This window comes from Anolis sagrei, chromosome 11, assembly GCF_037176765.1.
Source record: "Anolis sagrei isolate rAnoSag1 chromosome 11, rAnoSag1.mat, whole genome shotgun sequence".
NCBI lineage: Eukaryota > Metazoa > Chordata > Lepidosauria > Squamata > Dactyloidae > Anolis > Anolis sagrei.
Genome location: NC_090031.1, coordinates 5,787,945 through 5,810,590, shown reverse-complemented (window position 1 = coordinate 5,810,590; position 22,646 = coordinate 5,787,945). Strand labels below are relative to the sequence as shown.

The following is a 22,646-nucleotide window of genomic DNA, read 5'->3' as shown; positions in this document are numbered from 1 at the left end:
TTGGGAGTTGTAGTTCACCCTTATCCAGAAAGCACCAAACCCAGAAGGTGTCAGATCTGGACCAAACTTGGCACACAGACCCAACATGGCTATCCATGTAAACATTTGGTAGTCACAGACCCAACATGGGTACTATCTATATAAACAGACAGGATTTGGTAGTGATTGACCTTGGATCTGGGAGTTGTACTTCGCCCTAATCCAGAGAGCTCTGAACCCAGATCTGGTTTGGGGGTGATTGTCCTTGGCATATGGGAGTTGTAGTTCACCCTTATCCAAAAGCACTGAACACAGAAGTTGTCTTCTGGACCAAACTTGGCACACAGACCCAACATGGTTATCTGTGTAAACAGACGGGATTTGGTGGTGATTGACCTTGGATCTGGGGGTTGTAGTTCGCCCTAATCCAGAGAACTCTGAACCTAGCCAACGTTAGATCCGGACCAAATTTGGCACACAGACCCAACATGGCTATCTATGTAAACAGACGGGATTTGGTAGTGATTGTCCTGGCATCTGGGAGTTGTAGTTCACCCTTATCCAGAGAACTCTGAACCTAGCCAACATCAGATCAGAACCAAACTTGGCACACAAACCTAACATGGCCAACTGTACACACAGGCTTGGTTTGGTGGTGACTGTCCTTGATATATGGAAGTTGTAGTTCACCCTTATCCAGAGAGCCCTGAACTCAACTGTTGTCGGATCTGGATCAAACTTGGCACACAGACCTAACATGGCCAAATGTGCATACAGGCCTGGTTTGTGGGTGATTGTCCTGGCATATGGGAGTTGTAGTTCACCTTTATCCAGAGAGCCCTGAACTCAGCTGTTGTCGGATCTGGATCAAACTTGGCACACAGACCTAACATGGCCAACTGCACATACAGACATGTTTTGGGGGATGATTATCCTTGCCATATGGGAGCTGTAGTTCACCCTTCTCCAGAAAGCACTGAACCCAGCCGACAAATAACCAATCCGACAAATGCCCTTTTCAAATAACCCGGGCATCACCAGGTCCCCAAGTTAGTACAATACTAATAATAATATCAATAATAATATCAATAATAATATCAATAATAATATCAATAATAATATCAATAATAATATCAATAATAATAATAATAATAATAATAATAATAATGTTCTCTCACTGGCGAAGATGGTCCTGGTTACACCTTTGCCATCCCAAAAGTCATTACTCTTCCCTTCCTACTATTTTTAGTGTTTGGGTCTCATTTAAGAACGTAAAACAGGGTAATGATAATAATCCTATCATATCCTATCTGATTCGTTGTCGAGCTTCACGCAAATCTACCTTTTGCCAAAATATACAATCCTGTGCTTCTCTTTTCCATAAGTGGGAATGGACTGGATTTGGGGAAAGGCCGTTCCTATCGTATAGTTGTAAGCTGTAGATTGGCATTGCAACAAACCAGAACCTTTTTGACCGGCAAATGGTGTGTTGTGCCCACTTGGCACCGGCAAAAGGCACCCCACCAAGTCTTGCCTTGAAGAACAGGGAGCAAAACCCTGACCCAAACCCCAAAGTCAAGAGGGCCTTGCCAAGGTTGGTCATTATCGATGCCATTTTGGGGGAGAAGAATTGCCCAAAGTCTTGATAGCGGGTGGGCGTCTTCCTCCGCCCGCCTTCACACGCAACAGCAAAGTGTGGAGCAGTCCAGCTTGGCAGGGGCACCCCCGTTGCCGGCCTTCTTGTTCACCTTGGGCAGGAGAAGGACGAAAGACATGGCCAAGGAGCAGTGGTAGAAGCTGTGGACGTAGGTATAATCCCACTCCTGGAGCAAGAGAAGAGTCACTTGGTTATTTATTTGGTCACTGGCATGGAACCTTGAAGTTGAACATGACCCCCTCCCCCATAAAAGATAGTAACTTATAGTTTTGGTAAGGACAAGGACATCTCTCTCACTAAAACATCCACCTAAGTTTCCCCCATTGTTCCTCTGTATTGGCATGGAAAAAAATCCGGATTATAGCGGTATCGCTAGATATCAATGTTTATTGCAGACATTCAGAACAATAGTCTGGCTAGCTTGTAGGCCTTTAGGACTCGCCAGCCCCTTGGACATTTCCTGAATTTCCATAATCCTCTCAAGAATCCATTGTTTCCCTCTCGTCCCGCCTCCCTCTCTCCTGATTCGTTAGGACGCCGAGGCCGCAGAAGCCCAGCGATTGGCCCAGGCACTCAGGAGGTGGCCAAGCCTCCTCCCAGCTGTAGAGCGCCAGCCAATCATTGTTGAGCTGGCAGAGGGGCGGGGAGTGGGAGATTCAAACCTGGCAACTCTGTTTCTGTATAAAAAAGGCTTTTATTTGTACACATGTTATGCTCAGCTTGGCGAAATACTGCTTTTCTGCATCCTTTTCAGCTGAATCGCAATAAAACCATCTCGGTGGCGCTTCCTTTAACTTTGGTGAGATTTCTTTTGGGAACTTAGGAAAAACCTTTTAAATTGGGCTTCTCTTTGCTCACCATTGTAGCGAGCCCTCTTTGGTGGGTCCGCAGGGTCTCTCCTGCAGGGCCAGACCCTTTTCAATTTCTCCATGATTTCAAACTCATCATAACAGTCACCCAAAGCCATGCTTCGACCTCTTAGCCTTGAATTCCAATCTCACTGAACGCACCCTAACCAAGCAACCTACTTTGTTTCCAACTAAACCAGTGTTTCTCAACCTTCATAATGCTGCAACCCCTTAATACAGTTCCTCATGTTGTGGTGACCTCCAACCATAACATTATTTTCATTGCTACTTCCATAACTATCACTTTTTACTGTTATGAATTGTCATATAAATATCTGATATGCAGGATTATTTTCATTCACTGGACCAAATTTGGCACAAATACCCGATACGCCCAACTCTGAATACTGGTGGGGTTGGAGGGGGGATTTATTTTGTCATTTGGGAGATGTAGTTGCTGGGATTTATAGTTCACCTACAATCAAAGAGCATTCTGGACTCCACCAATGATGGAATTGGACCAAACTTGGTACACAGAACTCCCACAACCAACAGAAAATACTGGAAGGATTTGGTGGCCATTAATCTTGAGTTTTGGGAGTTGTAGTTCACCTACATCCAGAGAGCACTGTGAACTCAAGCAATGATGGCTCTGGACCAAACTTGGTACAAATGCTCCATATGTCCAAATGTAAACACGGCTGGAATTTGGAGGGAAATAGACATTTGGGAGTTGTACTTGTTGGGATTTATTGTTCACCTACAATCAAAGAGCATTCTGAACCCCACCAACGATAGAACTGAACATAACTTGGCACGCAGAACTTCAATGACCAACAGAAAATGCTGGAAGAGTTTGGTGAGCATTGACCATGAGTTTTGGGAGTTGTAGTTCACCTACATCCAGAGAGCATGGTGGACTCAAGCAATGATGACTCTGGACCAAACTTGGTACAAATACTCCATATGCCCAAATGTAAACACTGGTGGAGTTTGGGGGAAAATAGACATTTGGGAGTTGTAGCTGCTGAGATTTATAGTTCACCTACAATCAAAGAGTATTCTGAACCCAACCAACCATAGAATTGGGCCAAACTTCCCATGCACAATCCCCATTCAGTCTGAAATTCCAAACTCTTCACAAACTCGACAAAACTCGACGCTATCTGTTGACAACCCTGCAAAGGCTCCCCTTGCTTGCCACCTCCCCTACCAGCTGCCCAAAGCGCTGCCATCAGATCCTGAAAAGCATGCCAAACCTTGACAAATGGGACATAACTGTGGGGCAGGGAGTGGGGAGATTGCAGAGAGTGACTCAGTTGCAAAACACTGCCGAGCTAGGATTGGGAGCTCAGGGCCGCTTACCTAAAATGGTAGCATCTCTTCGCCCAGGAATCTGAAGATTTCCCAAACCCTCCCTTTGCTCTGAACGTGGAACGTCTTCTCCTTTTGACTTATCACTTGTGAATGATGTGCATGTTATTTTATTATTTTTTGTGGGGGGAAAAAATAGTTCATCCCATCACCAGCTTATTCATGAATTGAGTTGGGTTCAAAGGAAAGGAGATTCCACCTGAACATTAGGAAGAACTTCCTGAGTGTAAGAGCTGTTCAGTGGTGGAACTCTCTGCCTCAGTCTGGTGCAAGCTCCTTCCTTGGAAGCATTTAAACAGAGGCTAGATGGCCATCTGTCGGGGGTACTTTGATTTTGCTTTTCCTGCATGGCAGGGTTGGACGATATAGTCCATGGGGTTTCTTCCAACTCTATTAACATTATTATCGGTATTATTATTATTATTATTATTATTATTATTATTATTTTACTGACACAAAAACACAGTATGTCACAGCAAACGAGATATATATGCTGGATTTAGTATCACAAAATCACAACTCAAACATGTCCCAAGCGTCTAGGACTGTGTGATGATGATGATGATGATGTCTGGATGGCCATTTGTCAGGGGTGCTCTGATGGTGCTTTTCCTGCATGGCAAGCGGTTGGACTAGATGGCCCATGTGGTCCCTACCACCTCTATTAACATCATTATCATTATTACTATGGCTGGATGGCCATCTGTCAGAGGTGCTTTTCCTGCATGGCAGGGGGTTGGACTAGATGGTCCACGGTGTCTCTTCCACCTCGATTAACGTCATTATCGTTATCATTATCAATATGGCTGAATGGCCATCTGTCAGGAGTGATTTGATGGTGCTTTTCCTGCATGGCAGGGGGTTGGACTAGATGGTCCATGGGGTCTCTTGCAACTCTATTAACATCCTTATCATTATTATTATGGCTGGATGGCCATCTATCAGGGGTGCTCTGATGGTGCTTTTCCTGCATGGCAGGGGGTTGGACTAGATGGTCCATGGGGTCACTTCCACCTCTATTAATAGCATTATCATTATCATTACTATTATGGCTAGATGGCCATCTGCCAGGGGTACTTTGTGCTTTTCCTGCATGGCAGCGGGTTGGACTAGATGGCCCACGGGGTCTCTTCTAACTCTATTAACATCATTATCATTATAATTACTATTATGGCTGGATGGCTATCTGTCAGGGGTGCTCTGATGGTGCTTTCCCTGCATGTCAGGGGGTTGGACTAGATGGCCCATGTGGTCCTTTCCACCTCTTTTAACATTATTATCATTATCATTATCATTATGGCTGGATGTCCATCTGTCAGGGGTGCTTTGATGGTGCTTTTCCTGCATGGCAAGCAGTTGGACTAGACGGCCCATGTGGTCCCTTCCACCCCTATTAACATCATTATCGTTATAATTACTATTATGGCTAGATGGCCATCTATCAGGGGTGCTTTGATTGTGCTTTTCCTGCATGGCTGGGAGTTGGACTAGATGGTCCATGGGGTCTCTTCCAACTCTGTTATTGTTGTTGTTGTTGTTGTTGTTGTTGTTGTTGTTGTTATGGCTGGATGGCCATCTGTCAGGGGTGCATTAATTGTGCTTTTCCTGCATGCCAGGGGGTTGGACTAGATGGTCCATGGGGTCTCTTCCAACTCTGTTAACATCATCATAATCATCATCATCATCATCATCATCATCATCATCATCATCATTATAGCTGTATGGCCATCTGTCAGGGGTGCTTTGATGGTGCTTTTCCTGCATGGCAAGCGGTTGGATTAGGTAGCCCATATGGTCCTTTCCACCTCTATTAACATCATAATAATAATAATAATAATTATTATGGATGGATGGCCATCTATCAGGGGTGCTTTGATGGTGCTTTTCCTGCATGGCAAGGGGTAGGACTAGATGGTCCAAGGGGTCTCTTCCAACTCTATTATTCCAATTCCACAGTGTAGATGCACCCTATATCTATATATTTCAGAGCCAAACATACCTCAAAAAAGAACCTCAGCATCAAAGCAAGCGCTCCGAAACAGAAGCCGGGTCCGATCTGTTGAGTGTAGACGCTTTTCTCTGGATAGAGTCCTTTCTTCTCCTTCATCTTTTGCAACTGGACAAAGACAAGAGCGGACAAGGCGTTGCATTCACAAACAAACAAATAAACAAACAACATCAACAGGAATACTCTTCCTTGGATTTTTTTTAGGGCATTCGGGGAGCGTACGTACCCATTTGACGGTGATCATGAGGACGGCGGTGCCGATGGGTCCGGAATAGACGCCGTATCCCCACCGGTCGTGGTAGATCCGGACGGCGATGGTGAGCACACCAAACATCACCAAGGTGGACCTCTTTGGCTCGTCAAACTCCGCCAGGGCTGAAGAGTAAAGCAAAGAAGGATATCACGGAATCGTAAAATCGGATGGGACCCCAAAGGTCATCCAGTCCAGCCTCCTTCCAACATACATGAAGACATGATTCAAGACAGCCATCAGGGTTGTTTGAAAGCCTCCAAAGATGGAGGTTCCATCACCACCCATTGTACCTCAAATGGCTTTATCTTGAAAGTTCATAGAACCCTAGAGTTGGAAGGGACCCTAAAGGTCATCCAGTCCAACCTTATTCTGCCAGAAAGGAAGACACTGTCAACTCCTTCTGATAGATGGTCATCTAACCTCTGTTTGAAAGCCTCCAAAGATGGAGGCTCCATCACCATCCATTGTACCTCAAATGGCTTCATCTTGAAAGTTCATAGAATCCTAGTGTTGGAAGGGACCCTAAAGGTCATCCAGTTCAACCTTATTCTGCCAGAAAGGAAGACACAGTCAACTTCTTCTGATAGATGGTCATCCAGCCTCTGTTTGGAAGCCTCCAATGATGGAGGCTCAATCACCACCCATTGTATCTTGAATGGCTTCATCTTGAAAGTTCATAGAATCCTAGAGTTGGATGGGACCTCAAAGGGTCATCCAGTCCAACCTTATTCTTCCATAAGGGAAGACACAATCAAAGCCCTTCAGATAGATGGCCATCCAGCCTCTGTTTGAAAGCCTGCAAAGATGGAGGCTCCATCATCACCCATTGTACCTTGAATGGCTTCATCTTGGAAGTTCATAGAATCCTAGAGTTGGATGGGATCTCAAAGGGTCATCCAGTCGAACCCTCTTCCTCTGTGGAGGAAGACACAATCCAATCCCTCCCGACAGATGGCCATTCAGTCTCTGATGCAAGCACTTCCAAGAAAGGCAGTTATGGGAGTCATTCCCAACAAACAGCCATAGAATCACAGAATCCTAGAGTTGGATGGGACCCCAAGGGCCGTCCAGTCAAACCCTCTTCCTCTGTGCAGGAAAACACAATCCGATCCCTCCTGACAGATGGCCATTCAGCCTCTGATTCAGGCACTTCCAAGAAAGACAGTTATGGGAGTCATAGAATCACAGAATCATAGAGTTGGATGGGACCCCAATGGCCATCCAGTCTAACCCTCCGCCTCTGTGCAGGAAGACACAATCCAATCCCTCCCGACAGATGGCCATTCATCCTCTGATTCAAAACCTCCAAGGATGGAGACTTTGATGCAGCACATCCAACTGTGAAACCGCTCTTACCATCAGGAATGTTTAGGTGGAACCTTCATACCTCTTGATGTTCTCAAACGGCCTTGGCTGCGTGTGATGGAACCCCGGGAGTTGTAGTTTGGCAAGGTCTTGAGAAAGCTGGGGCTTCGCCAAACTACAACTCTGTAATTGTGCCGAGGCTGCTTTCTCCGAGCCCGGCACCTGATTCACACTTCGTCAACGGCGCGATGAATTATTGGAAGCTGTCATTGAGCGGCGCATAGGGTCATTGCCGTGAAAAGTTATGGCTCCCTTTGGGCGCCTGAATGCTCTTTCGAGCTCTCGCAGCTGCGCGGCTGGATTCGCAGTCCTTGGAAAACAGCCCATAATATTCAGCGCACCGACCTTTTGAGACCAACATGGTTTCCTTCACGTCCCAGACAGCCATCGCAACTCTGGGATCGAATGTTTTGTTTTGGTGCCTAAATCGGCGATGGAAATCCGACGGGACGCGTGCCAAATCCATAATTGTCACCACCATTATTATTATTATTATTATTATTATTATTATTATTATTATCCCCATCTCATTGAACTTACCTATCAGTGATACCCACATCGATAGCGCAGTCCCATAGATGCTGAAATATTCCAGGAGGTCGTATTGCATGAAACAGAGAATGGCTAAACCAGGCCCTTCGCACGCATGGTAAATCTGTCGCAGGGGGAAAAAATGTATATATTTGCTTAGTCAAACTACATCTCCCAGGATTCCCTAGCCTTGAGCCATACCCGTTCAAACTGCATTCGTTCTGCACCCATAGTCGAACTCCATAGTCCCAGGACTCTATAGCTTTGAGTCGTTGAAGTTCAAGTGGAACAAATTGCATTCCTTCTACGGTTTAGGTGCACCCATTGTCAAACTACAACTCACAGGGCTCAACATCTTTGAGACATGACAGTTCAAACTGCATTCGTTCTACAGTGGAGATGCGGCAATAGTCCAACTGCAATTCCCAGGATGCACCCATAGTCGAACTACAATTCCCAGGGCGTGCCCATAGTCCAACTACAACTCCCAGGATGTGCCCATAGTTAAATTACAACTCCCAAGCTGTACCCATAGTCCAACTACAACTCTCAGGATGCGCTCATAGTCAAATTACAACTCCCAAGATGCACCCATAGTCCAACTACAACTCCCAAGATGCACTCATAGTCAAACTACAACTCCTGGGATGCGCCCATAGTCCAACTACAGCTTCCAGGATGCACCCAGAGTTCAACTACAATTACCAGGGTGTGCCCATAGTCAGACTACAATTTCCAGGATGCACCCATAGTCAAACTACAGCTTCCAGGATGCACCCATAGTCAAACTACAATTCCCAGGATGCACTGATAGTCCAAGTACAACTCCCAGGTTGCACCCATAGTCAAACTACAATTCCCAGGGTGTGCCCATAATCCAACTACAATGTCTAGGATGCGCCCATAGTCCAACTACAACTCCCAGGATGTGCCCATAGTCAAACTGTAACTCCCGGGATGTGCCTATAGTCCAACTACAACTCCCAGGATGCACTCATGGTCAAACTACAACTCGCAGGATATGTCCATAGTCCAACTACAATTCCCAAGATGCACCCATAGTCCAGCTACAATTTCCAGGATGCACCCATAGTCAAACTACAACTCCTGGGATGCGCCCATAGTCCAACTACAATTCCCAGGATGCATCCATAGTCAAACTACAACTTCCAGGATGCACCCAGAGTTCAACTACAATTCCCAGGATGTGCCCATAGTCCAACTATAACTCCCAGGATGCATTCACGGTCAAACTACAACTTGCAGGAGATATCCACAGCTAAACTACAACTCACAGGATACGCCCATAGTCCAACTACAATTCCCAAGATGTGCTCATAGTCAAACTACAACTTCCAGGATGCACCCATAGTCTAACTACTCTTCCCAGGATGCACCCATAGTCAAACCACAACTCCTGAGATGCACTCATAGTCAAACTACAACTCCCAAGAGTCTATATTCTTGAGCCATTAGAGTTAAAGTGGAGCAAATTGCACTCGCTCTACAATCTAGAGACACCTATAGTCCAACTACAACTTCCAGGACCCTGTAGCCCCGAGCCACGGCAGGTCAAGCGGGGTCAAACTGCATTAACTTGACAGTGTGTAGTCGGACCTCAGTGGGCTCTGGCAAAAGCAAATCCATGCAACCTCTACTATATTATCCTAGGTTCCCTTTTGGCCTTTTTGTTGGTCTAACTGATTATTATTATTATTGAGAAATTTTGGTATTAAAGCAGAGAAGTGCGGATCGCCGGGGACAAAATAAGTTGGGAACGCAAAGCCGGGAGTCAGACGATGCGCACAGATGTTTCTGGCTGTTGCGGGAGCCCTTGTCTGGGCTTCCACGTGCTTTCGCTGGTCTGAAGAATTTCCTGTTGGGGAGAAAGGGACGACGAGGAGGAGGAGGACAAGGAGGAGGAGGAAGGCTGGAAGCCGGAGCCGAAAAACCTGGCTGCGAGGCCCCGGCACAGCTGCATCCCCCTCTTTGGCTCCCCATCCTTAATTCTATTAGTTTTTATATGCACCTGGAGGCCCAGCTGGATGCGGCCACACATTTCCTCCAGGCAAACACGGCCAGCGGTGAAAGACGAAATCCCTGACTCGAGTTCCAATCTCGCGGAAATCACCCACCCACCAACCTACTTTGTCTCCATCTGAAACATATTTGATCAATGTGAAATTGAACATGACACCCACCCCCCGATTAGAGATAGTAACTTATAGTTTTGCTAAGGGCAAGGACACCAGACTGGATACTAAGGGTTAAGCCTTGGTCAATTTGGTGTATATCATTTAATCAAGGCTTTATGCCCTATTTTCATATGTTTATAGCAGAAGGTAACCAATTTATTACTGAAAATCATGCCACAAAAGTATTTGACTTTTTCCATCTGAGACACACCTGGGCTCCTGATGGTCCTCCATCTCACAAAAGACATTCACCAAAAGTTTCCCCCTCTGTGCCCAATCTGATCGCAAGAGGAAAACCTGGATTAAGTGATCAATGCTTATCTCAGACCCATCACAAGACAATAAGATTGGCTTTGCTGGCAGGCCGGTTCCGGACTCATTAAGCCTCCTGGATATTAAACTCCATAACCCACTCAAGAATGCATTGTATCCCTTTGTCCCGCCTCACTCCCTTCTGATTCGCTGGAGCGCCGAGGCGGCAGGAGCCTCCTGATTGGCTCAGGCGTACCATGGAAGCCCTGTGATTGGCCCAGGCGCACGTAATAATCATACAATACAATAGTAATAGTAATATTACAATATAATAGTAATAGTAATAGTAATAATAGTAATAATAATAATATCCTAGGCCCTTGAGAAGAGCCTGATATTCAGAGACGAATCCCAGATACTTGGACCTCATGTGCATGTGTGCTGTGTTATTACATACATGTAATAATCATACAATATAATAGTAATAATACAATGTAATTATGATAATAGTAATAATATTAATAGTAATAATAATAATAATAATATAATAATGTCCTAGGCCCTTGGGAAGAGACAGATATTCAGAGATGGACCCCAGACACTTGGACCTTATGTGCATGTGTGCTGTATTATTACATACATGTAATAATAAAACAATATAATAATAGTAATAATAATAATAATAATAATAATAATAATATAATAATATTCTAGACCCGTGGGAAGAGCCTGTTATTCAGACACGAACCCCAGACACTTGGACCTCATGTGCACATGTGCTGTAATGTTATGTACATGTAATAGTAATACAATATGATAATAGGAAAAATAATACAATATAATAGTCATAATAATAGAATTAATAATAATAATGTCCTAGGCCCTTGGGAAGAGCCTGATATTCAGAGACGAATCCCAGACACTTGGACTTCTTGTGCATGTGTGCTGTGTTATTATGTACATGTAATAATCATACAATATGATAGTAATAATACAATATAATTATGATAATAGTAATAATATTAATAGTAATAATAGTAGTAATAATAATAATGTCCTAGGCCCTTGGGAAGAGCCTGATATTCAGAGACGAATCCCAGACACTTGGATCTCATGTGCATGTGTGATGTTATTACGTACATGTAATAATAATACAATATAATAATAGTAATAATAACAATACAATAATAATATCCTAGGCCCTTGGGAAGAGCTTAATATTCAGAGACGAATCCCAGACACTTGGACTTCATGTGCATGTGTGCTGTGTTATTACATACATGTAATAATAATAATAACAATAACAACAATAACAATAATATAATAATATTCTAGGCCCTTGGGAAGAGCCTGATATTCAGAGACGAACATCAGACACTTGGACCCCATGTGCATGTGTGCTGTGTTGTTGTTGTTGTTGTTGTTGTTGTTGTTGTTGTTGTTATTATTATTATTATTATTATTATTATTATCCTTAGACCAAGGTCATGAAAAAGAGCAGGGTTTGGTATGCAAAATGAACATACACTCAAAGACATCTCGCTGTATGAAGCCAATTGGGGAAAGAAATGGTCTTGGGGGGGAAGGAAAGCCGAGGGAGACGATGCTTACCGCAACGAAGAACATGGTGAAGAAATAGACCATGGCTTCCATGTGGAATTGCCTCTTGGCGGCGATGCTGATGGTCGGGAGGAAAGCCAGGCTGCTCAAAGTTGGCAGGAGAAGCTTGGCAACCAAAGAGCCCATTGGAAAGGAGGAGAAGGAGGAGAAGGAGGCTCGCTTGGAAAAGATGCAGCTGGGGAGACAGAGGAGAGGGACTGACCCAGAGAGAGTGCCGAGTCTCCTGCTAAAGAGGAGAACAACTGGTCCAAAGGGACATTTGTGGGGCCTGAAGGCTTCAGCGCCCAACGTGACAGGTGGGACGGCGCAACTGGGACCGAGCACAGCTGATTGGGAGGACAGCTGGGATGGATGGATGGAGGCATCGCAAAGTCCATCCAGACAAGGGGCTCATTCATAACCCTCTAAATTAGGGGTCTCCAAATATTTTGCAAAGAGGGCCAGATCTGGTGCAGTGATAAATCCACACAGTACACATTAACACACATGACATTCACACTACAGCATGTCAGACTGAAGTCGAACATGACCCCCTCCTCCTATAAGAGATAGTAACTTATAGGAGGAGGGGGTCATGTTCGACTTCAGTCTGACATGCTGTAGTGTGAATGTCATGCCACAAAAGTATTTGACTTTTTCCATCTGGGCTCCTGATGGTCCCCCATCTCAGAAACAAGGGACTCTCTTTCCCCCTCATGGATATATTTCCCTTTATGGATATGAATAATATGAATTATGGACACTGGGGGAGGGTAGTTGGGTTTACTCTCTGTATTATGATTTCTATATTTTCATATTTTCTCCTGTGTATGTAACCTTCTCCTGACCCTTTTGCCCCCTTCCCATCTCCTTGAGGAAAAATGTATAAGGAAGTTGCCCTGCCTCTGAAGAGACAATTAGCGATTGTGGAAACCCTTATCTTAGAACATATCTTGCATGGAAAAATAACAAAGAAATATCTCCTTGACTTCGGAGGCAGACCATCAAGGGGATAATCACTTGGTAGACTTTTTAATCACATTACAATGGGGGAAAGAGGACCTTCGGAAAGTTTTCTTCCTCCTGACCCGTTTCCTTTCAAGCCTTTCCATTAAAGACATTCACCCAAAATCACCCTGCCTGACTGCAAGAGGAAAACACGGATTAAGTAGTATCTCTTACATCGATGCTTATCTCAGATCAATCATGACATCATCGATTGGCTTTTATTGAAGGCCGGTTCGGACTCGTTAGGCCCCCTGGACATTTCCGGTACCTCCATAATCCATTCAAGAGTGCATTGTATTCCCTTGTCCCACTTCCCTCCCTCCTGATTCGTCGACATGCCAAGGCGGCAGATGCCCTGTGATTGGCCCAGGCGCTCGAGGGGCAGACAAGCCTCCTTCTAGCTGTTGAGGCACCAGCCAATCACCTTCAAGCCAGGTGGGGGAGGGCGGGGGGTGGGAGGGAGATTCAAACCACACACTCTGTTTTTTAGGGGTGCTTTGATTGTGCTTTTCCAGCATGGTGGGGAGTTGGACTAGATGGCCCATGTGGTCTCTTCCAACTTGATGATGATTATGATGATGGCTGGATGGCCATCTGTCGGGGGTGCTTTGATTGTGCTTTTCCTGCATGGTGGCGAGTTGGACTAGCTAGCCCATGTGGTCTTTTCCAACTCGATGATGATGATGATGATGATGATGATGATGATGATGGCTGGATAGCCATCTGTTGGGGTGCATTGATTGTGCTTTTCCTGCATGGCAGGGAGTTGGACTAGATCATAGTGTTGAAAGAGTTGGTCTCTTCCAAATCTATGATGATGATAATGATGATGATGATGATGATGATGATGATGATGATGGCTGGATGGCCATCTTTCAGGAGTGCTTTGATTGTGCTTTTCCTGCACGGTGGGGAGTTGGACTAGACGGCCCATGCGGTCTCTTCCAACTCTATGATGATGATGATGATGATGGCTGGATGGCCATCTTTCAGGAGTGCTCTGATTGTGCTTTTCCTGCAAGGCGGGGAGTTGGACTAGATGGCCCATATGGTCTCTTCCAACTCTATGATGATGATGATGATAATGATGATGATGATGATGATGATGATGGCTGGATGGCCATCTGTTGGCGGTGCTTCGATTGTGCTTTTCCTGCATGGCGGGGAGTTGGACTAGATAGCCCATGTGGTCTCTTCCAACTCGATGATGATGATTATGAGGATGGCTAGATGACCATCTTTCAGGAGTGCTTTGATTGTGCTTTTCCTGCATGGTGGGCATTTGGACTAGATGGCCCATGTGGTCTCTTCCAACTCTATGAAGATGATGATAATGATGATTATGACGGTTGCATGACCATCTGTCGGGGGTGCTTTGATTGTGCTTTTCCTGCATGGTGGGCAGTTGGGACTAGATGGCCCATGTGGTCTCTTCCAACTCTATGATAATGAGGATAATGATGCTGATGATGGCTGGATGGCCATCTATCAGGGTGCTTTGATTGTGCTTTTCCTGCATGGCGGGGAGTTGGGACTAGATGGCCCAACTCTTCCAACTCTATGATGATGATGATGGCTTGATAGCATCTGTCTGGGGCGCTTTGATTGTGCTTTTCTTGCATGGTGGGGAGTTGGGACTAGATGGCCCATGTGGTCTCTTCCAACTCTATGATTCTGTGATTCTCTAATTCTAGTTGAAAAGGGGCCTTTCGGTGACTGTTGTTAACTAATTGGAAATCTGTCTGCGCCCAAGGTGTTGAAAACTCAAGCGCACGCACATCCAGAAGACCCCATTGCACTATCGCAGATGGCGACGGTTCCTGGGTTTTTATGATGCTTCTTTAATGAAAAAGAGAGAGAGAAACAAAAACAACTTTTATGACAAGCCTTCCTTGGGACCGCATATCTTTTCCTTGGAACCGGGCTGGGATTCTTCGCATCCTTTTTCGAAACAGCTGTTTGGGGGTGAAGAAGGGAGAAAGAATGCGAGGCGGGTAAGGGAAGGAGAAACCCGCCCTGTGGTTTTGGGCTCCAAATATGCGCTACCGTCTGTCTGGCCCGGCGGAGAGGTTTCTTTCCCCTCCAAAGTCTTGCTTTGCAATATACTGCAGGCAGAGACCGGGATACATTGGGCCACATCATGCCGGAGTAGGGTTCAAGACGGCAAAAGTGATTAATGATGGAGAGTTAGTTTGCTGTGAGTTTTCCAGGCTATATAGCCCTGTTCCAGCACTGGTTGCTGTGAGTTTTCCAGTCTGTATAGTCATGTTCCAACACTGGGTTGCTGTGACTATTCCAGTCTGTAAGGCCATGTTCCAGAACTGAGTTGCTGTGAGTTTTCTGAGCTGTACGACTATGTTCAAGCATTGGGTTCCTGGGTGTTTTCCAAGCTGTATGGTCATGTTCCAGCATTGGGTTGCTGTGAGTTTTCTGGGCTGTATAGCCATGTTTCAGCACTGGGTTTCTGTGAGTTTTCCGGGCTGAATTGCCATGTTCCAGCACTGGGTTGCTGTGAGTTTTCCAGGCTGTATGGTTATGTTCCAGCTATGGGTTGCTGTGAGATTTCCAAACTGTATGCTCATGTTCCAGCACTGGATTGCTGTGAGTTTTCCGGGCTGTATGACCATGTTCCAGAACTGGGCTCCTGTGAGTTTTCTGGGCTATATGTCCATGCTCCAGGACTGAGTTGCTGTGGGTTTTCCGAGCTGTATGGTCATGTTCCAGTACTGGGTTACTGTGAGTTTTCTGGGCTGTATGACCATGTTCCAGTACTGGGTCACTGTGGGTTTTCCTGGCTGTATGGCCCTGTTCCAGCACTGGGTTGCTGTGAATTTTCTGGGCTGTATGGCCATGTTTCAGAACTGGGTTGCTGTGAGTTTTCCGGGCTGTATAGCCATGTTTCAGCACTGGGTTTCTGTGAGTTTTTTGGGCTTCATGGCCATGTTCCAGCACTAGGTTGCTGTGAGTTTTCCGGAATGCATTGCCATGTTCCAGCACTAGGTTGCTGTGTGTTTTCTGGGGTGTATTGTCATGTTCCAGCACTGGGTTGCTGCGACTATTCCAGTCTGTATGACCATGTTCCAGAACTGGGTTCCTGTGACTTTTCCGGGCTGTATGGTCATGTTCCAACATTGGTTTGCTGTGAGGTTTCCAGACTGTATGGCCATTTTTCAGAACTGAGTTGCTGTGATTTTTCCAGGCTGTATGGCCATGTTCCAGCACTGGATTGCTGTGAGTTTTCCGGGCTATATAGCCATGTTCCAGAACTGGGTTCTTATGAGTTTTCTGGGCTGTATGTCCATGTTCCAGCACTGAGTTGCTGTGAGATTTCCGAGCTGTATGGTCATGTTCCAACACTGGCTTGCTGTGAGTTTTCCAGGCTGTGTGGCCATGTTCCAGAACTGGGTTCCTGTGACTTTTCCGGGCTGTATGGTCATGTTCCAACACTGGTTTGCTGTGAAGTTTCCAGGCTGTATGGCCATTTTCCAGAACTGAGTTGCTGTGATTTTTCCAAGCTGTGTGGCCATGTTCCAGTACTGGTTTAGGCATGTCCATGTTACAGCACTGAGTTGCTGTGAGATTTCCAAGCTGTATGGTCATGTTTCAGCTCTTGGTTCCTGTGAGTTTTCCAGGCTGTATGGCCATGTTCCAGTACTGGGTTACTGTGAGTTTTCCGGGCTGTATAGCCATGTTTCAGCACTGGGTTTCTGTGAGTTTTCCGGGCTGCATGGCCATGTTCCAGCACCATGTTGCTATTTTTTTTAATATTCTTTATTAAAGTTTCCATGAAATAAAATAGCATACCACAAAGCATATGGCGGCAATAAAAGAAAAAGAAAATCGAAAAAAAAAGAAAGAAAAAATAAAAGAAATAGGAAAAAAGAAAAAAGAAAGGTGGAAAAATATAAAAAAGAATATATATATATATATATATATATATATATATATATATATATAAAAAGAAGGTGACCTCCTGGTATCTTCTGGAAATCTTTTCAATTCGTTCGTTCTTCGTTAAACTCTTTGTCTCTCTTCGTTCCCACTTCTTATCTCGTTTCAGTCTGTAATTGTCCCTCTTAAACTACTATTTCTTTTTTCTTCTTTTTTAAGTATTCCATGACTTCACTCCAGTCTGTTTCTTTTCTTCCAATATCTCTATTTTTCAGTAATAAGAAGGTAAGTTTGTCTAAATTTCTAATATCTATCAGTTTTATTATCCAGTCCTCTTCTTTTGGAGTCTCTTCTTGTCTCCAAACTCTGGCATAACACATTCTTGCTGCCGTTAATGTAAGAAATAGTATTTTGTCTTTGTTGTTGTCTAGATTTCTACTGTATATCCCTAGCAGGAATAATTCCGGTTTCATTGGTATCTGTATCTTTAACATATTTTGAATTTCTTTATGTATTATTCTCCAAAATTTTTGGGCTTTGTCGCACGTCCACCACATGTGGAAAAATGATCCTTCGTTACTCTTACATTTCCAACATGTCGTGCTCGTATTATTGTATATTCTCCCTAGTTTCTTTGGGGTCAAATACCACCTCTGAGATATTTTGACCCAATTTTCCCTCAGATCTATCGCATAAGTAAACTTCAGTCTTTTCTTCCATATTTCCTTCCATTCTTCTTTTCTGATAGTTCTTCGTACATTCTCATTCCATCTTCTCATATAGTTTTTCTCTTCTTTTGATTCCAAGTGCCATTCTAGTAGTTTCTTATATGTCTTAGTTATTAACTTTCTGTCTGTTTCCATTAAGGTATCCCAAAAACCATGTTGCTATGAGTTTTCCGGGGTGTCTTGTCATGTTCCAGCACTGGGTCGCTGCAACAATTCCAGTCTGTATGACCATGTTCCAGAAGTGGGTTCCTGTGAGTTTTCCGAGCTGTACGACCATGTTCCAGCACTGGGTTGCTATGAGTTTTCCAGGCTGTGTGGCCATGTTCCAGCACTGGTTTGCTGTGAATTTTCCAGGCTGTGTGGCCATGTTCCAGCACTGGGTTGCTGTGAATTTTCCAGGCTGTGTGGCCATGTTCCAGCACTGGGTTGCTGTGAGTTTTCCAGTCTGTATGGCCATGTTCCAGAACTGGGTTGCTGTGAGTTTTCCAGGCTGTATGGTCATGTTCCAGCACTTGGTTCCTGTGAGTTTTCCGAGCAATATGGTCATGTTCCAGCACTGGGTTGCTGTGACTATTCCAGTCATGTTCCAGCACTGGGTTGCTGTGACTATTCCAGTCTGTATGACCATGTTCCAGAACTGGGTTGCTGTGAGTTTTCCAGGCTGTATGGCCATGTTCCAGCACTGGGTTGCTGTCGTTGTACATAATGGGATTTGAGGATCCACAGATTGGTGGTCAGTCCTTGAACCAAACCGCAGTGCACATTGAGGACCCACTACATTTCTAAGCAGAGAAGAACCCGAACTCTGGCATCAGGAAGATTGGGAAGAAGGAGGACATGAAAGAAGTAAAATCAATGATGCTCAGGATGTTCTTTGGAAGTTGCAGCGACCAAGTGAGCGAGTCTTGGAAACGGTTGAGCTGGAGATGTGCACAGAGCCTTCTCCTCTGTCAATGTCTTGGATGAAGATGGTTCATGATACTGGGAGATTCGGGGCCAAGCTCTGAGGTCAATCAGTTAGAGCTCTGCTCTATGGGGTGTGCAATAATGAGCTCTCTCCCAAAAAAGCCTTATGGAAATGATTGGAAAATTGCATAAGTGAACCATTTCTGCCCTATGCCTTCTAATCAATCTCTTTCCAGTGGCATTAATGGGGTACTCTTGGTGTCTTCCAACTCTAGATGATGTGATTCTATGAACGATTGGAAACTAAGTGGAGGTCCTCCCTGATCAATCTCTCCACAATGGCATTAATGGGTACCGTTTGTACTTTCCCTTGGAAAGATAGGTCCATCAATTCAGGGATTCGTTGAAGAGCCAGTTCTTTCTGAAGACCTCCCCATCTTCAAAGCAATAATAATAATATTCTATTTTATTTTATATCTATTTATATCTATATCTTATCTATCTATATCTATACATATCTATACATTATTGTATATCTATACAATAAAAATGAAAATCCGTATGTGTGTAAGTGCTATGGGTGTCCATTCTGGATATAGGTGAACTACAACTCCCAAACTCAAGTTCAATGCCCACCAAGCCCTTCCAGTATTTTCACTGTCTGGACCAAACTTGGCACAAATACTCAATATACCTAAATATGGACACTGGTGGAGTTTGGGGAAAATAGACCTTGGCATTTGGGAGTTGTAGTTGCTGGGATTTATAGTTCATCAACAATCAAAGAGCATTTTGAACCCCACCAATGATAGAACTTCCCACAAGAACCCAAATGCCTTGAAGGGACTCTCTGATGTGAGCCTCCCTCCAGCCTCGCATGCTCTCCCTTGCTTGCACATGCACACCATGCTGCCATACCAAATTTGGCACAAATATTGAATACTGGTGGGGGTTGGGGAATTGATTTTGCCATTTGGGAGTTGTAGATGCTAGGATTTATAGTTCACCTACAATCAAAGAGCATTCTGAACCCCATTCATGACAGAATTGAACCTGAATTCCCATGACCAACAGAAAATCCTGGAAGGGTTTGGTGGGCATTGACCTTGAGTTTTGGAGTTGTAGTTCACTTACATCCAGAGAGCACTGGATCTGGATGAAACTTGGCATGAATACTCAATATGCCCAAATGTGAACACTGGTGGAGTGTGGGGAGGTGTTGAGAGGTGATTAGATGATGATGATGATGAAGAAGCCATTGAAATACACAAGCATGTGGACAATTTCAACAGAAAGAAGGAAACCATGAAAATGAACAAAATCTGGCTACCAGTATTAAAAACTCAAAAATTGCAACAGCACAACAACAGAGAGTAAACAAACAAGGACATCTAATCACCTCTCAACAAAAGTTTGCTCTAGGCACAGTCAGGCCATTGTATGCTAATCAAGGTGGTCAGTTGAAACATTCACACCTAGCTCCAGCAGACAAGAGTTCTTTGTCCCATCCTGGTCATTCCACAGATATATAAACCCTTTTTCCTAGTTCCAACAGACCTCACTACCTCTGAGGATGCTTGTCATAGATGCAGGCGAAACGTCAGGAGAGAATGCCTCTAGATCATGGCCATATAGCCCGAAAAAACCTACAACAACCCAATAATAGTAATAATAATAATAATAATAATAATAATAATAATAATAATGCAATCAGCCTGAAGCCTATAAATATCTGGGCATACTACAGTTGGACAATATCAAGCATGGGCAAGTGAAAAGGAACATATCCAAAGAGTCAGAAAGGTTTTGAAGAGCAAATTAAATGGTGGAAATATGATCAAGGCTCTCAACCCCTGGGCCATCCCCGTCATTAGATACACTGCTGGGATTGTGAACTGGACGCAAGCAGAGCTGGATGATCTGGACAGAAAAAAAACAAGAAAACTGATGACAATCCACTACGCATTACATCTGCGTAGTGATGTCGACAGACTTGACCTCCCCAGAAAATCAGGAGGCAGAGAGAAGAGGGCTTCTGCAAGGGAAACAAACGGTAGAAGAAGAGAAGCATGGACTGGCAGATTATGTGAAAGACAGTCAAGAACCAACATTGAGGGAAGTCAAGAGTAGTAAACTGTTTAAAATGCAAAAGACAAAGAGTGAATACCGTAAAAACACAATCCAGAGCAGAAGAGAAAACTGGCCAAAGAAGGCTCTCCATGGACAGTTCCTGGGAAAAACTCAAAGAGCCAAATTGACAAAGAAAGAACATGGCTGTGGCTCACAATTGGAACTCTGAAAAAGGAGACAAAGGAGGGCCTGATTCTGGCAGCCCAAGAACAAGCCATTCGAACCAAGGCCATCAAAGCCAGAATTGAAAAGTCAACAACAGATCCCAAATGTAGACTCTGCAAGGAAGGAGATGAAACAATAGATCCCATCCTTAGCTGCTGCAAGAAGATTGTGCAGACAGACTACAAGCAGAGGCACAACACCGTTGCTCAGATGATTAATTGGAACTTGTGCCACAAATACCATCTGCCTGTGACAAAGAACTGGGGCAATTGCATGACAGAAAAAGTTACAGAGAATGAACACGTCAAGCTACTCTGGGACTTCCAGATTCAGACAGACAGAGTTTTGGAGCACAATACTCCAGACCTCACGATCGTGTTAAAAAACAAACTATGGGTTGGGTTGTTGTAGGTTTTTTCGGGCTATATGGCCATGGTCTAGAGGCATTCTCTCCTGACGTTTCACCTGCATCTATGGCAAGCATCCTCAGAGGTAGTGAGGATGCTTGCTATAGATGCAGGCGAAACGTCAGGAGAGAATGCCTCTAGACCATGGCCATATAGCCCAAAAAAACCTACAACAACCCAGTGATTCTGGCCATGAAAGCCTTCGACAATAAACTATGGATTGTCAATGTCGCAATCCCAGGTGACAGCCGGATTGTAGAGAAACAACTGGAAAAGCTGACATGATATGAGGATTTAAAGATCGAATTGCAAAGACTCTGGCACAAGCCAGTCAAGGTGGCCCCAGTGGTGATCGGCACACTGGGTACAGTGCCAAAGACCTTGGCCTGCACTTAAGCACAATCGGCGCTGACAAAATTACCATCTGCCAGCTGTGGAAGGCCACCTTACTGGGATCTGCACGCATCATTCGCTGATACATCACACAGTCCTAGACACTTGGGACAGTTGTCCGACGGGTGATACAATACAACAGCCAGCAGAGTGTCTGCTGTGGAATCATCTTGTTGTGTTTCTAATAATAATAATAATAATGGAAAAGCTGGCGCGATATGAGGATTTAAAAATCGAACTGCAAAGACTCTGGCACAAGCCAGTCAAGGTGGTCCCAGTGGTGATCGGCACACTGGCTACAGTGCCTAAAGACCTTGGCCTGCACTTAAGCACAATCGGGCGTGACAAAATTACCATCTGCCAGCTGCAGAAGGCCACCTTACTGGGACCTGTATGCATCATTCGCATCTGCTGTGGAATCATCTTGTTGTGTTTCAAATAATAATAATAATAATAATAATAATAATAATAATAATAATAATTTATTTGTAGACCGCCCTATCTCCCTGAAGGGACTCAGGATAATACTAAGAGAGATCTGGCTTTTCATTCCTGTGTGACAGAAAACTGTCAGCCCTTCCATTCACAACCCAAAAGGTGTTATCCGTTTTTGGGTTGTTTATATCTGCGCCAAGCCATCAGAAGTCATACCTTTTGGGCGCGTCAAAGTTTGACTTTCCACCAAACTGCACAGACAGTGAACAAACATGTCTTCGGGATAAACAACGTTCTTAAAAGCATGACGTGACCAGCGCATCTCGCTTCGGAGACCTGACGTCTTGTGGAACGTGAGCTCGAGGACTTGTTTACGGTACCCAACCAGCCTTTTAAAGTGGAATTACGGCACTGCTGAACATAGCAGCTCTTTTCAAATGGGCTCATTTTGGGGTCAAATGAAATGAGTACATCACCCAAATTTCACCAGAACAGTAGGAAAATGTCTTTGCCGTAAGAGAT

The 22,646-nt window shown here is 44.5% G+C and overlaps 1 protein-coding gene across 1 annotated transcript; it reads right to left on the bottom strand.

Annotated features, from left to right (window-relative positions):
- Positions 1 to 1,108: 1,108 nt before the first annotated feature.
- MYMK (myomaker, myoblast fusion factor) lies at positions 1,109 to 12,480 on the bottom strand. Its single transcript, XM_060757455.2, is given in 7 exon segments — positions 1,109 to 1,802; positions 5,858 to 5,974; positions 6,093 to 6,241; positions 8,025 to 8,139; positions 12,074 to 12,367; positions 12,369 to 12,416; positions 12,418 to 12,480. Coding segments are annotated over 7 exon segments (933 nt in total). The 3' UTR covers positions 1,109 to 1,655.
- Between the last annotated feature and the right edge of the window lie 10,166 nt (positions 12,481 to 22,646).